The sequence below is a fragment of the Lissotriton helveticus genome, chromosome 10 (genome assembly GCF_964261635.1).
Source record: "Lissotriton helveticus chromosome 10, aLisHel1.1, whole genome shotgun sequence".
Taxonomy (NCBI): Eukaryota; Metazoa; Chordata; class Amphibia; order Caudata; family Salamandridae; genus Lissotriton; species Lissotriton helveticus.
Genome location: NC_136071.1, coordinates 1,196,056,665 through 1,196,070,832, shown reverse-complemented (window position 1 = coordinate 1,196,070,832; position 14,168 = coordinate 1,196,056,665). Strand labels below are relative to the sequence as shown.

Below are 14,168 nucleotides of genomic sequence, written 5' to 3'. Positions count from 1 at the left end.
CCACTGAAGGGCTCAGTCGGAAGCAGAGCGGCGTCTGGAGGAGATAAGTAACCTGAGCCTGCTCTGCTCGCAATCAGGGCACCGGTACTCTCCCTGACCTAAAAAAAAAGTGCCGGTACTGAGGGCCAGAAATTTCGGAAGTGCCGGTACTCAGTACCGGTGAGTACCGGCCCATTTTAAGCACTGGTTCTGCGCTCGCCTCACCTGTGACCTCGGCTCCCCGCCTGGGCCGCCTGTCACCTCGATCGCCTGTCACCTGGGCTGCCCGTCTCAGCGCCTCTCCTCCCGGCCCCTTCCTCTCCCCGGTCCTCCTGCGGTTCTTATCCAGCTCCAGCATCGCCTGACAGTCAGGCACATCCAGACTCAAAGCGCATTGGCCCGCTTCAACTCCATTGACCAATCCCATCGCACGTTTCCTAGGACCGCCCCACGCGCCACAGGTCATCCAATTACGTCGTAGAACCACAGTCGAAGTCGGTGTGCACCTTGCACTGTATGTTTGCGTTCCACGCCTCGCTTTCAATTTGTTGTGGGCGGTGCCGTTATTAGGTGTATTTCGTTGGCTGTACACAGGTTAAAACGGGGTGCAGGTGAGGGGGGTCTTAGTGGAACCCTCTGCTGAAGTCAGTCAAAAATCCATCGACAGGCGAAGGTCTTCTGTTGCAGCTGTTTCTGAATTTCAGAAGAGGCGACTGACTCTAACATGGCTGCCACGCCCGACACTTCTCATACCATGGCAGGAAAGCCAGGCAGTGAGGCCGTGAATACCACGACTGCGGTCTCGGGAAGGTTCCGCGTATTCGGAGTGCCAAAGTTCAGCGTTAATTATATGGTTAATATATTTGGAAATGCCATCAAATACTATTATTTTAATACTATTGATAACACTTGTAATTACACCGGACACCATGACGATAGCCTGGGGAGAGCCTATCGGAGGCAGCGTACGAGCCCCAGCGAGCCAATCAGCTCTCGAACCGTCAGACAGGGGCGTAGACATAAAAGAAGGGCTGTGATTCCCCCAGCACCGAGCGAGGGCAGCAGTGGAGGCTGAGGATGGTGAGTGCGGCGGGGGCAGCGGGCACCGGGTCACCGCCGCCAGCAGAGACCCACCCGGGGGCCCGGAGTGAGGGCCACCGCATGCTCAGGGGCGCATGGAGAGGGGCCCCTCTGGCTGACAGCCCTCTCTCACGGGCCCCTGTGGCACATAGAGCAGCAGACCCCCCTCTTTATTTTTATTTTTTATTTAATGAGATTTTATATGGCGCGAACGTTACCCGAAGGTGTCCGAGCGCTTTACAAAAGAACCAGTTGCGATACATAAGGACTTAGGATTACATGAGTTACAAAAGACATACAACCAGAAAAAAATTGCAAATGTACAAGGTGTAAAGTCACTCAAAGAGCAGACAGCGGTGACCCCCAAAGTTTCCAGGGCAGCCTTGAGTCAGGGCTGTCACCGCTCCCAGAGAAGAATATGGGCCCCTTGTTCACTCTCTAAGATTCTGCCAATATTCCAACCCCCTTCACGTTATTACTTGCAAAGATGGGGCCCACCTCAACCTTGTCAACACTCTCTGGTAGAAGGAGGCAGTTTTTTAACTCCTTGGATGCTCATGACGAGCTCAGCTCGCCATGAGCGACGGTGCTCCGGTGCCCATGACGAGCTGAGCTCGTCATGACCGCGCCCGTCCCGTGGAACGCTCGCACGCTGGGCTGATTCCCCTGCTGTGCTGAACGTTCCATTGGAACGGGCGCGGTCACTCAGCTCGTCATGAGCGCCGTGGCTCATGACGAGCTGACCTCGTCATGAGCATGGGGGTGCTGTACGCGGCCCCGCCCCCCAGCAGAGCAGGAAAATACAGCGAGCACTGCGAAAGGGTTAAAAAAAACGGTTTTGAGGAACTAATTAGCTTAACCCCTCATGCTCGTGACGGAACCACTCCGTCTGAGCCACGGACGCTCTGTGCCTGCGCGGCGGTTTTATTGAGCGGGCGGGGTAGTGACGGAACCACTCCGTCACAAGCACAGCGCACCCGTGGCTCGTGACGGAGTGGTTCCGTGACGAGCATGGCGGCGCCCTCTCCCCCCAGTGACCCGGCGGAATTACCACCACGGGGATAAAAACACAAGATATGCAGAAAGCTACACCATGTAGGGAGTGTGGTTGAAAGGGTGTTGCCTTTATTTTTTGATCCTAAGTGTTTCAAGGTCGCCCATGATGACCAACCATCCTGGTGCTGTGATCGTGTTATGGGACTAGCGCCTAGCAGTGTGATGGAGGCGCACGAGGTGCGGTTATCATGTTATGGGATGCAGCGCTTAGCAGTGTGGTGTATGAAGAAATACAGGCCGGGTATGGTTTTCAGTAAACCTGCAGCTTTCAGTAGATCTCTTTATGGTATTTTTTATATAAATTCTCAGGGGCTCTAGAATTCTGTGACAAGGAGGATCAAATTATGGAGCCGGGTTGACTAAATCATGCAGTAAGAAAAGGAAAATTTTGCGATGGCATGCCGCACATTTTATAAAAGTGTTACCTAATTATTTTGTCATTTTTTTACACATATTAGCACTGGGCAATGGTTCCGCCTCATTAGTAACAATTTAACACTCAAAGCAGTAAGAAATTGAACGGTAACCAGTTGACTTTTGTGAAGGGTCTCCCATTGTGCAGGAATAAGTGTCACCAGGTTTTTAGTAACTTTGATCTGTTTGAGCTAGTTAAAAACATTTATTTTCTTAAAATCTGAAAATTATGCAGAATATGATGGCTTATGTAGCACATCCATTATGACGCAGAAAATTCACTCGCAAAATCTCATAATTCCAGTGTTCCTGATAATAATCCATTTAGCTGGTTACTTCACTGGGTTGTCCAATGTGAGATTTTTTTCCCATGGTCCTGAGCACAATAGACTCTGTTGTAACATCATAAGGAATAACTTCACATGGCCCCAGACCAGAGGACATGATCGTGTGACTTTGTACAGAGTTGGAACAATGAAAAATAAATGGTATCATTTATGAATGTCCTTTGAGTACCTTGGGCAGCTTTTTAATACTGTTAATTAGAATCTTGCTGCGACACATGGATTTCAACGTACTGCCCAACTTGTAAAGGGTACTTGCATATCTCCTGTATCTTTGAATGTCCAAGTTAGAGTAACCTCCTCACCCTGACGAAAAAACCCTCAGTTGCAAACAGTGTTCGTAATGACCTGAGTGAGGTGGTCATCGTACTCCAGAGTTTTGGAGGGTGAGTTCATTGAAATCATTTTAAATAGAAACTCATTTTACACAGGCCTCATCAAGTATGACTTAAAATTATAGCCAAGTCCACCTCATCATTCCCCAACTAGAGACTTTATGTGGAAATAGAAGCAGGCAATATGTTCATGGTAAAAAACAGTTGCTCCACAGTCAGCATGTATTGGTGGAAAAATGCCACTTTTAATAATGGTGAGAACATGGGTGAACCGTTCAATGCCCACAGTATCTATATTGCATCCATTTCCAATTTAAATGAACACAAGAGGGATGTCTTTCCCTTCAGTTAAGGTTTTCATTCAGGTAGTGGGAGGGACCCCTAAAATTCTCCTTTCAATTCAGCATTTTAAGTGTCTGTTGTTGGTAATGTTTCTGTCAAAACAGACCATATTTTGGTCACCTCTTAGCTGTGGCAGATGAACACGGAGCTACAAGTACTCTCAGTACACTGTACAGTTGTAGTTGCTTGGTGATGAAGATGTTTCACTGAACAGTGTAATTTCTTTTAATAAAAAGAAAAACCTTAACATGTCAAAAAGTTAGGGCAGTGTGGGGCGTGGCCTAGCTCTCCAACATGGCGGACTCGCTCTAGGCGAGCTCCAGCAGCCGATATCCAAATCCTACCTCATCCTGCCTGTATCTCAGCCAAATTTTCCCCTGTACACCCAAGCAGTCAGAGCAAACGGATAATTAGTGAGGTGGCGACCCCAGGTGGTGGAGGTGCGATATAGCCGGCCCTGCGGACTGTCTGGGCTACCCCTAAGACGTGTGTAGCAGGAGGGTCTGGTGATTGTGTGGCTCTGCGACTGCCACAAGACTACGGTCTTGAATTGAATGCCTGAGGCGATCCCATGATGATAAAGGATAAGCTTTCCAACTCTACAGCGAAACAGAGCACACTGGATTGGTTAATGGGGCTGGGTCTGTGGTGACTGACACTGGGGGTTCCATACCTGATAATGCAGCACTTCTAGCCGCTATTACACAATCCAGGGACATGTTGGATGCCAAGATTGGAGCAGTTAGTTCAGATGTAACTCGGCTGTGACAAGATCTCTGGAAGGCGGAAGAGCGTATCACGGAGGCTAAGACTAGAGTTTCCAACATTGAAGACATCGTGACTTTGTTGCAACAAAAATTTAACACACAACGGTAGCCTAGGAGCTGTTGGCACGAGTGGAAGATGTGGAAGGCTGCACCTGCCACAAGAACCTCCATTTCGTGGCCTTCCCAGAGAGTTGCGAGGGAGAGAGTATGGACAAGTTTCTTGGCCGCTGGATCACTATACTACTACCACCAGATTCCCTTTCTTCATAGGGCCCTAGCCAAAAAGCCGCCCTCAGTACTCAGTAGGACAGCATTGGCCGGTCATAGCTAGAATTCTCAATTTTCATGACTGGTACACTATCCTTGTATTCGAAAGCAAGAAACGCTGCTTTTCAAGTCTCACAGCATCATGATATTTCCGGACTACACTTAGATGGTCCAGCAACAGTGCCAATCATGTGTTGCTGTGAAGAGACACCTTCCCAAGTTTAACATTCAGTACATGCTTCTTTTCTATTCTCGTATATGAGTGGTGGACACTTCCCAAACTCTACTACTAGTGGATAGTGATAAGGCCTTCAATTCCGTAAGTTGGACGTATTTGTTTGCACTTCTCCGGTATCTTAACATGGGGCCCAGATTCCTTTCCTGTATTCGGTTATTGTATACAGACTAGACTGCCTTGGTTCGTGTGGTAGGATCGGTGTCTGCCCCGTTCCCCATCCGGCATGGCACTAGACAGGGGTGTCCATTGTCTCCCTTGTTATTTTCCCTGGCAATGGAGCCTGTGGTGTCTTGGGTAAGGTTGGACGCTTGGGTACGAGGATTTGAATGGTCAATGGAGGTGTCGGACGGAATAGCACTGTATGGCGACGATGTGTGGTTTATAACGGAACCCACCATTTCGGGACCCCCGGATCTTGAGAATAATGCAGATTTTTGGTGAGACCTCTGAGCTCTTCATGAACGTCAGCAAGTCGGTGCTGTTGCCGTTGCAGGGCTTGTCGGGGCATGTAGATTGGGCTACAGGGTTATCTCTTTCGGTTGACTGATTTCAGTATCTCGGAGTGTACTTGACACCTGTCTCGTGGGAGCGCAATCTAGCCCCGCTGCTAGGACGACTTAAGACCGAGGCCTGGTCTTGGTCCCCATAGCCTTTATCCCTATACGGCCGATCTGCCATCTTTGAGATGATCTCATTACCCTATAATTTGTACCAACTGCAAAACTATCCTTCTCTTGTCCCCTGCATGGTTCAGACAGAGTCATGCGGTGCTGTTTCAGTTTATGTGGTGTGGAGGTGCCTCCCGGATGGTCCTCAGAACCTGCTTTCAGTTCACATACTGTGTCAGTAATGCGGCTGCCGACAATCAATCATACCATGCTGCCTCTCAACTGCGGTTTATCAATGAGTGATAGTATGGTTCACGCGGCGATCAGGCCTACACCTTGGAGTGATGGGAGAGACCTCTCTACCTAACTTACTATACAGTGGATCAGGTATTGGTACCCTCCCCCGCAACTAGAGTAGTGATACAGATCCCTTCGTAAAATTGGGTGGTGGGGGCGTCTAACACGAGAGACACCATTATGGCAGGGCGCTCTCATTCCACAAGTGACAGGGCTGAGGGGCTTCCAAGAGTGGGACCTCATAGGTATATCTACACTGGGGGATGTTATGCGGCTCCTCATACTCAAGTTATTCCAAGAGCTTCAAGCCAAACTTTCGATGCCCCATAGCCAATTTTATAAATTCCTGCAGCTGTGTCGTGCACTTTTTCCCTACATTCGGGCTTTTATGGTTCTTCCAGATTTCGATCCACTTGAAAGTAAACTCTTAATGGGCGACCTTGGTAGCCACAAGACCTCCACGATCTACCAGACCCTAGTCACAAACAGCTTAACTTTGTTAGATGCCCACAAGACTGCCTGACAAAACGTAGGTGATTTAGATGATGATTGGGTGGAAGCTTTGGAATTCCTTCATGACGTGGCGATATCTTCCGCCTACGACTAATCCAGTTCAAATATCTTCACAGACCCTACTTTACACCGGTTGTGGTACATTGGACTTATTAGCTCTCCCCTATGCCTGCGGTGTGAGACTGAAGAAAGTACTTTCTTACATACCGTTTGGGACTGGATGGGTGCCAGCCTGCTCTTGGTGAGGTGGTGTCATTTTTTTTTGTTTGTTTAATAGAGTTTTATATAGCTTCAAATAGACCCGAAGATATCTGGTATCAGAGCGCTTTACATGAGCACCAGTTTCGTTACACAAGAACACATTCATTTTTGTTACACAGAGGGAGATCAAGTGATTTGCCCAGAATCACAGGATGTTGAGCGTCACTGCCGAGACACGAACCGGGTTCCCCAGCTTCGAGGGCGACCGCTCTAGCCATAAGGCTACATCCATGGACTGAGAGAATAATAGAACAACATTAAGAAAGCACCTGTTTCTTCAGGATGTTTCACTAATAGTAATGTATTTTATGCTAGAGCTTTGTTTAGCCATATTTGGGTAACAATTTAATTTGCTTATGAAAGGGGAGAACATTTTAAGGCCTTCTCTGGCATTTTACAACTTTCAACCATCTATTTAAGTTAAAACATTTGACATAATTGGTAGGTGTTGGAATTCATGTGTTAGAGGAAGATTGAGCTGGTGAACTCTGCATAAGTGGGGTGGGATGTACACAGATTAGTGGTTTACATTTGAGGTGTAAAGAGTGGGAGCATGCAAAGAAGCAAATCTAGAAAGGAGATCCAGGTGACGAGCATTTTCAAATCTCATTTCCTTCAGAGCTATCGTATAATATTTATAACAGTTATGTTTTAACATCATCTGAAGTCTCATGTGAATGTTTTTCAAGGCTTCCAATTACAAGAAAACCTCACTCGGTGGAGCAACTCAAAGAAAGAAGACTGGCCCGAAGCCTGAGCTGGCAGAAGAGCAGAAGCAGGAGATCCGCGAAGCCTTCGATCTGTTCGACACGGATGGTGCCGGTGCCATCGATGTTAAGGAACTCAAGGCAAGGTCCTGCGGGAAGAAAATAATGTTGCAAACTATACCATGCAATTACAGTGTTTCCCCCTTCATCAGTGACGCACTCATTGATAGCTCAACTGTTGGTCTGTTGAAAACTTGCGAATTTATTAATATCAGTCCTAATAACTCACAGCCTCATTCCTTCAGATAAAACGTTACCAGGAGTAAAGGATGTAGCAGCTCTGTATTTGACATAATCCTAACCAGTATTAGGGCAAACCGTAACCACGACAGTAGTGGCAGCGGTTATCATACTGTAACCCACACTAGTGATGATCCCTTCACTTATCCTAAACATATGCCAAACCCTAACACAGAAGCGTATTGCTAAGAATAACCAATCATTCCCCAAATTAACCATAGCTCTACTGCGACAGCAAAACACTATAACCGAACAGTTAAAGTACACCCTCACCGTAACCACGCTCACTGTAACCACGTTTATCGCGGCTCTATTGCTGGTCCTCAGCCTTACCCAAGTGATTAAAGGTGTCAATTATCTTCCTTGTCTTCCTAATCTTTATTGGTATTTTATCATGGTCTTCCTAGACCATTGCCTCAAAGCTACTATGCCACGCTGTTCTCTATTAAATTATTGGCAATGTGCAGGGAGTGATTCCCCTTTTGGGAAAGCGCTGTTGATGCACTCAAAAGTGTTCATGGTATGTATGGGTCATATATATATATATATATATCGAGTAATAAATATAAATAAGGGGATACGCTGGTGGTTGTCTGCCATTTATTTTCATCATGGATGCCGAAGAAGAAGGGCTTGATGCTTGAAACGCGTTGCAGCAGATAAATGCAGAGGCTGTCAGGTGAAGACCTGAGCGATCCTGGGCGTGCCTCCACCTTGTGGGGTAACTTTGTAAAGCATATATATATATCTTTAGGCTGATGTCAGAGCAAGGACATCAAACATCAGAAGCAATGGGACAATGAACCGAGGAGTTGGTCTTGGGCGTTATCTGATACAGCTAACAACAATTGGCGGAGCCAATAGGGCTCCATTGTTTTAGGTATTTTTGTTTGCTGTTCTGTGACATGTCTTGATACTGTAATAAAAAACACATTAAAAGGTACTCAAGTACTGGTCAGGTGACAGGCTGTGTAATGCACAGAATTTTAGTTTACATTTTAAGGCAAAGCCCTTATTACATAGAGTATTCCTAGTTTCTTTGGCCAGGCCCCTTTAAGTGACATGACACCATTTTTCGTCCCACTGAAATCGCTGCCTTTAGTTCTGTGTTTCAAATTATCTCAACTTTGCTTTCCTTCTTATAGGAGGCACTGGGCCTGAGGAAAGTCTCAACTTGTTGCAGGTTTTGTCTCCTCTTGCTCAGTAGGAGCCATTACTCACTGACCCAGTGAGATGCTTTGAGCCCCCTCACCCGGTCACCCCTATTGCATTTTACAGATGTTGCTCTCTTGTTCTAGTTCTTCACGTATTAGAGTATTTCACATTTCTGTTACTTTCCTTGTGTACGCTGATAGTTGTATGTCTGTCTACAGGTTGCTATGAGGGCCCTGGGATTCGAGCCCAAAAAGGAAGAGATTAAGAAGATGATTTCTGACATTGACAAGGAAGGAACGGGCAAGATCAGCTTCGGCGACTTCATGGCCCTGATGACCCAGAAGATGGTGAGTACAGCTGGGAAGCCCATCATTCGACACGTCACCGCATAAATTGTGGTGGAGCTCCAGAGTGGTATATACCGCCATAGATGTTATTATTGAATTTCTTGCTATACACATTGCCAGAAAACCCATGACGGAAAGGGCAGAGCATGTTTTTCAAAGAGAGGGACCGGGATTGCTTATAGGTCCAGCATACGGGCTCCTAATGGAATCCAGTATTTCAACACAGGGTATGCAGTACCTTATGGTGTAGAAGGAACGAGATATATATATACAGTCAGTTGTAAACCGGGACGTCAGACTGATAATTCCGATTCCTCAAGAACAGGGGCCCTCACACACCCAGTTGGGTGTCATGCTTCATCATAGGGAATGCTCCTCGTCCGACCGGCGCTGCAGTGCCCATCGGGCACCCACGAGGGGGGCTTTTTACTGGAGATCTTTTGTTCCAGTGCCGTATGTGGAGTGTGGGTGTAGGGCTGCTCGTGTAGATTGATGTCGATGTGCTTGTATGTGAAAAGTGAGTATTAAAACAGACTAGGTAGTCCTCAAAATGGAATTTTAACTCCACTTTTCCTTTTAATAACCTGATCGCTAGCAAGAGAGACAATGATCTATGATAGCTCTGAGGGTCAACCTGTTTCTTGCCATTTGTAAGTCAGTACTGATCTGTTGGCAATTCTTCAGGACTTATTAAACGTAATCTACACAGTGGTTGGAAACTGGAGTTGTGTAATTCCAGGGATTATCTAATCACAAATTACCCGATTGGTATAGTTAGGTCCCTTCATGTGCTAATTTCTAAATTCTTACCCAATTTGGGTAGCGGTAATGCCTCCTCAAGTGGTAGCCAAGTTAACGCTGACTTAGCGTGAGTATTGTAGTGAAGACTCCTCAAGACGAGCTATCTGATCTCTGCTGCCTCGGGCGAGGAGCATGCCTTATTATGAAGGATGATACTAATCAGGGTGTGTGAGGGCTCATGTTCCTAAGGAACTCCCCTGTTTACAAATACTGTCTTTCTTTTTGCACCATAAGGAACTGTATACTTTTCGTGGACACACCAAAGCCACAAGTCTTTGGTTGTGCAGTGCATTTCTAGAGTCCTACTTTTAAATTGTAATGCCAAAAATTCTGCTCTCATCTCAAGATGGTGCCCATTCCTGATACTTTGCCATAGAATGCAGCCTTCAGACTAAGGTATCCAATTTACTACGAGTGAACAGCCTTTCTTATCTGTAAGGACAGTCAAGGAAAGCAGAGCTTCCTGTGGCTCCGGTATTAGACACATGAAGTTGAGAGGCGAGGCACACGCACATATAGAAGACATGCTCTAGTTGCATAATTTTACTAAGTTCAGACAACTTACCGTCTCATTTATTGGGTTTATTATTTTATGTTACATGGCACTTATAAAGCGCGCAGCTACTCCCAAGAGTGTCCCGGCACTATGAACAAGAAGACCACTTAACAGCTAACCAGAACAAGAAACCCCAACTCACGAATAGTCGACCGAAGTCTTTACAGCTGAAAAAGCCAGGTCCTTAATTTTTGCCTAAACGTGGGGCGGTCTTGCACTTGTCTAAGACCGAGTGACAGAGTATTCCATAAACGAGAAGCTGCCACTTGAAAGGGTCTGTCCCCGATCCTAGACAGTCTGACCTTAGGTGTGGCGGTCAGAAGCTGAGCGGATGACCTCAGAGTGCGCTGGGGGACGTAATGTTTACATCTTTCATTGAGGTAAGGGGCCCCAATCTTATGGAATGCCTTAAGGACCAGCACCAGTGATTTAAAATGGATACGCTTCTGAAACGGAAGCCAGTGGAGGGAAACCAGTAAAGGGGTTGTGTGAGTCCTGGGTCCTGCAAGAAAATGCCTCTGGCCGCCGCGTTCTGGATCATTTGAAGACGGCTGACCAGATATGCCGGAAGGCCTAGGTGGAGAGAGTTGACGTAATCAAGCCTGGAGATCACCAGGGCCTGTACGGCCGTCTTTCTATGCGAGACAGGAATAAGGGGGAGAACGTTTTGCAGCATTCTCAACACCCCAGAGGGATTTTAGGCTTGGTTGACTTGGTCTATATATTACCGAGACACAACAGATGAGCTCTTGATTGTTCATTGATCGCAGATATTATGGACTTTCAAGCATTTCAAACCGGATAGCGACACCCTCGACCTCTGTGTGCGATGTGTCCTGTCTTGATGCAGTCAGTATGCAGCCCCTGGTGGATTTCCTCTGTTATCTCCGTTGTCCAGTGCCTTATGTACAACTCTCTGATGCATGATCCTTTGCACCTTGTCGTTAGCGTACCTTACCTGTTCATGCCATACCTCTGCCCCTCACCCTCCCGTTTTGTACCTCTGCATATTTCCTGAATGTCTTGTCTGTTTTTCAGGCAGAAAAGGATTCCAAGGAGGAGATTCTCAAAGCCTTCAGGTTATTTGATGACGACGACACTGGCAAAATTTCCTTCAAAAACTTAAAGCGTGTGGCCAAAGAACTTGGGGAAAACCTGACGGATGAGGAGCTGCAGGTGTGTAACGTGACAATTTTCCACATGTGCATGCAGAGATCAAGAATGTGTGCTCCAAAGGAAGCATCTATTTATGGTTGCATTAATATGTACCCTGAAACTATCATGCCAGGAAAAATACATAAACATGGTTTGTAGATACAATTTGATTGTCTTGACATCTGTTTGGAATGTTGCTACCATTAGTGTGGTGTCAAAGCTGCCTTGTCCAGAAACAGCAGACCGGGGCATGTGTGTAAGGACAGGAAGGGAGATGGATTGTGCTCCATATATAGGTTGTGTGTAGAATGAGTGTGGACTAGAGGTACAGTGCAGTCACTATTTTGGTCTTGACACCGCTTAATGCAGCAGGAGAAGAGGCGTTGCGACAAGCAGTTGCCTAGGACAAGAATCCCAGTTGCTTCATCTGCTCCTTTCTCTCCTTTCAGTCTTTGCTTCTCCTTCTTTTATGCATTCAGTTCTGCTGATTGTTTTAATCGTCAAAAGTACTTCAGCATGATTTAGGCGCCTGCATCATGACCTGTTCCCTTATGTCCCAGTTACCTTACTCATCCTTTGCCTGTTCCCTCTGGTGTCTCGCAGGAGATGATCGATGAGGCTGACCGCGATGGAGATGGCGAGGTGAATGAGCAGGAGTTCCTACGCATCATGAAGAAGACCAGCCTGTACTGAGCGCCTCTCTCTTCATCGAGGGACTCATCAGGGGATTGAAGGGCCAGCAGTGGCAACTTAAAAGCCCTTCTTTGGAGTAAGAGATGGATGTGACAGAATATAGTTTTCTACGAAATGCCAAAGTCCTTTAGCAAATGAATCTGTTTCCGCTCTAGACGACCTTCTGAAGTCAGCCGTCTGCTCGTCGGACTGCTGCAGGGATTCATGTTCCTAGAAGGAGTCTGTGATAGTCGTGAACGTTGCCTGTGTGCTGTGCCTCTCCGTGTGTGAAACAGTGATGCCTGTGGTGTCTGTGACCTCAGAGCCGAGCTCCTTACAGCATGAGACAGACCACTTGTCCACAAGTGAAGGTCTGTTGTAGGCGGAGAGCCCAGAACCTGGACCCCTCGATGTAAATCCAGAAAGGGGTTAATATGAAAACAAATGTGTTGCATCTGTTCCATTTACTGTAAGTTGGTACATTTATAGTTCATTAACCCCTGGTGAACCCTACTCACAAAACTCCTGTCAGCCTTATAGTGAGGAGTAGGATCACATGAGATGAATTCAGCCCTCTGGAGTTAAACATATACTCCTGGTGCTTGAGAAAGAACTTAGCAAACTGGATGTTGTTTACCCCACCCTTCTCGCTGAGTGAGGTCTAGGTATTTTCAGTTTTATCAGTGGCCATATTTCATTGATCACTTCGACAGCAGTTGTACTTGCACCTGATGCTGTACTATACTCTACTGATGCTCAGAAGCCAATGGCGCTGCACGGAGAAAGTCAATCCCACACTCGTCCATCCGTAAGACATGTAGACACAGCCTTCATTTTGGTTTTATCGGTGAATTGCGCTTTTCATCATCCCCTGTTAGAAGGTGCAAACCAAACAAAGCGGGAGAGGCTTTAGTCCAGGATGCCATATTCACAGCTCTATGATAGATGAACTGTAATCGAGTGACATGTCCTTTTAGCAAAGAGGCCAGCAAGACATTGTGTTACTTTCAAGCCAGGCAGAGATGCATAAATGCCACTTCTGTAAATAAGGTGGAAGCCAGACATCTGTTTCAGTGATGTGTTCGCCCTCTGTAATTCCCTTTAGCAGCACCTCACTACTTCTGATTTCTGGAGATGACAACTTCAAACATTCGGGTATTAGAGACCAAAGAGTTGGTTCCTTCATTCATTTCAAAGGCAACCTTTCAGTGTTGTGGCCCTTGACCTAGCCGGTGTTGTGTGGCTATATCAGGACAATAGTAAAAGAGACTCAAGATGATAAACCTTCAGCTGTTTTGCCATCTTTTCACAACTTCAGGCCAGTTGCAGGACTTTGACGTGTAAAAACGTGATCTTGCGTGAAACATCTCATCTATAAAACGGTAGAGCGTCCTTGTTTCTCCTCTCTGAAAGCACTCCGAGATGCCTTAAGAACAGCATGCTGATCTTCTGTAGGTCTTCTACCTTCTCTGCAGTTTACAATAATTGATAAATGTCAGTCTCTGTTGCCAGCCTTGTCCTTCGTCACTAGAGATGTAGTCGGCAGAAAGAAGGCATGTTAACGTCAGGCTATCAGTAGTGTGTAAGTGAAGCTGTTGTCCTGATAATGTGCAGCGCCGCTGCTTGAAATGATGTCCTGCTGCTTCTGATCCCTCCGCAGGGGCACAATGTGGCCATTCTTGGAGGATGTCTATACTTGGGCCACTTGAGTCAATGGGATCATGTTGAGTCGCAGGGATCATGTTGAGTCGCAGGGATCATGTTGAGTCGCAGGGATCATGTTGAGTCAAAGGGATCATGTTGAGTCAAAGGGATCATGTTGAGTCAAAGGGATCATGTTCAGTCTCACGATAGTTCACCTGGTCGAGCTACCTCCATGAAATGCAGGAAGAACATCTTAACAAAAGTACTGTTCCAACTTCCCATTCCAGAGAATGAGTAAAACCCAGCATGTGAGAGGACAGTCCACAGGAA

The 14,168-nt window shown here is 46.6% G+C and overlaps 2 protein-coding genes across 2 annotated transcripts in view; one reads left to right on the top strand and one right to left on the bottom strand.

The window, feature by feature from the left end:
• Positions 1–349, bottom strand: part of NSDHL (NAD(P) dependent 3-beta-hydroxysteroid dehydrogenase NSDHL) — a 52,921-nt gene extending 52,572 nt beyond the window's left edge. Inside the window, exon 1 of the mRNA XM_078664053.1 lies at positions 205–349. The gene's annotated coding sequence lies outside the window, so the exon portion shown is untranslated. The remainder of the gene's footprint in view (positions 1–204) is intronic.
• Positions 350–987: 638 nt separating this feature from the next.
• CETN2 (centrin 2) lies at positions 988–12,685 on the top strand. The gene is made up of 5 exons (XM_078664052.1): positions 988–1,059; positions 7,191–7,349; positions 8,882–9,010; positions 11,406–11,543; positions 12,126–12,685. Exons 1-5 carry the CDS (start codon positions 1,057–1,059, stop codon positions 12,213–12,215), a joined length of 519 nt encoding a protein of 172 aa, XP_078520178.1. The 5' UTR covers positions 988–1,056; the 3' UTR covers positions 12,216–12,685.
• Positions 12,686–14,168: the final 1,483 nt, after the last annotated feature.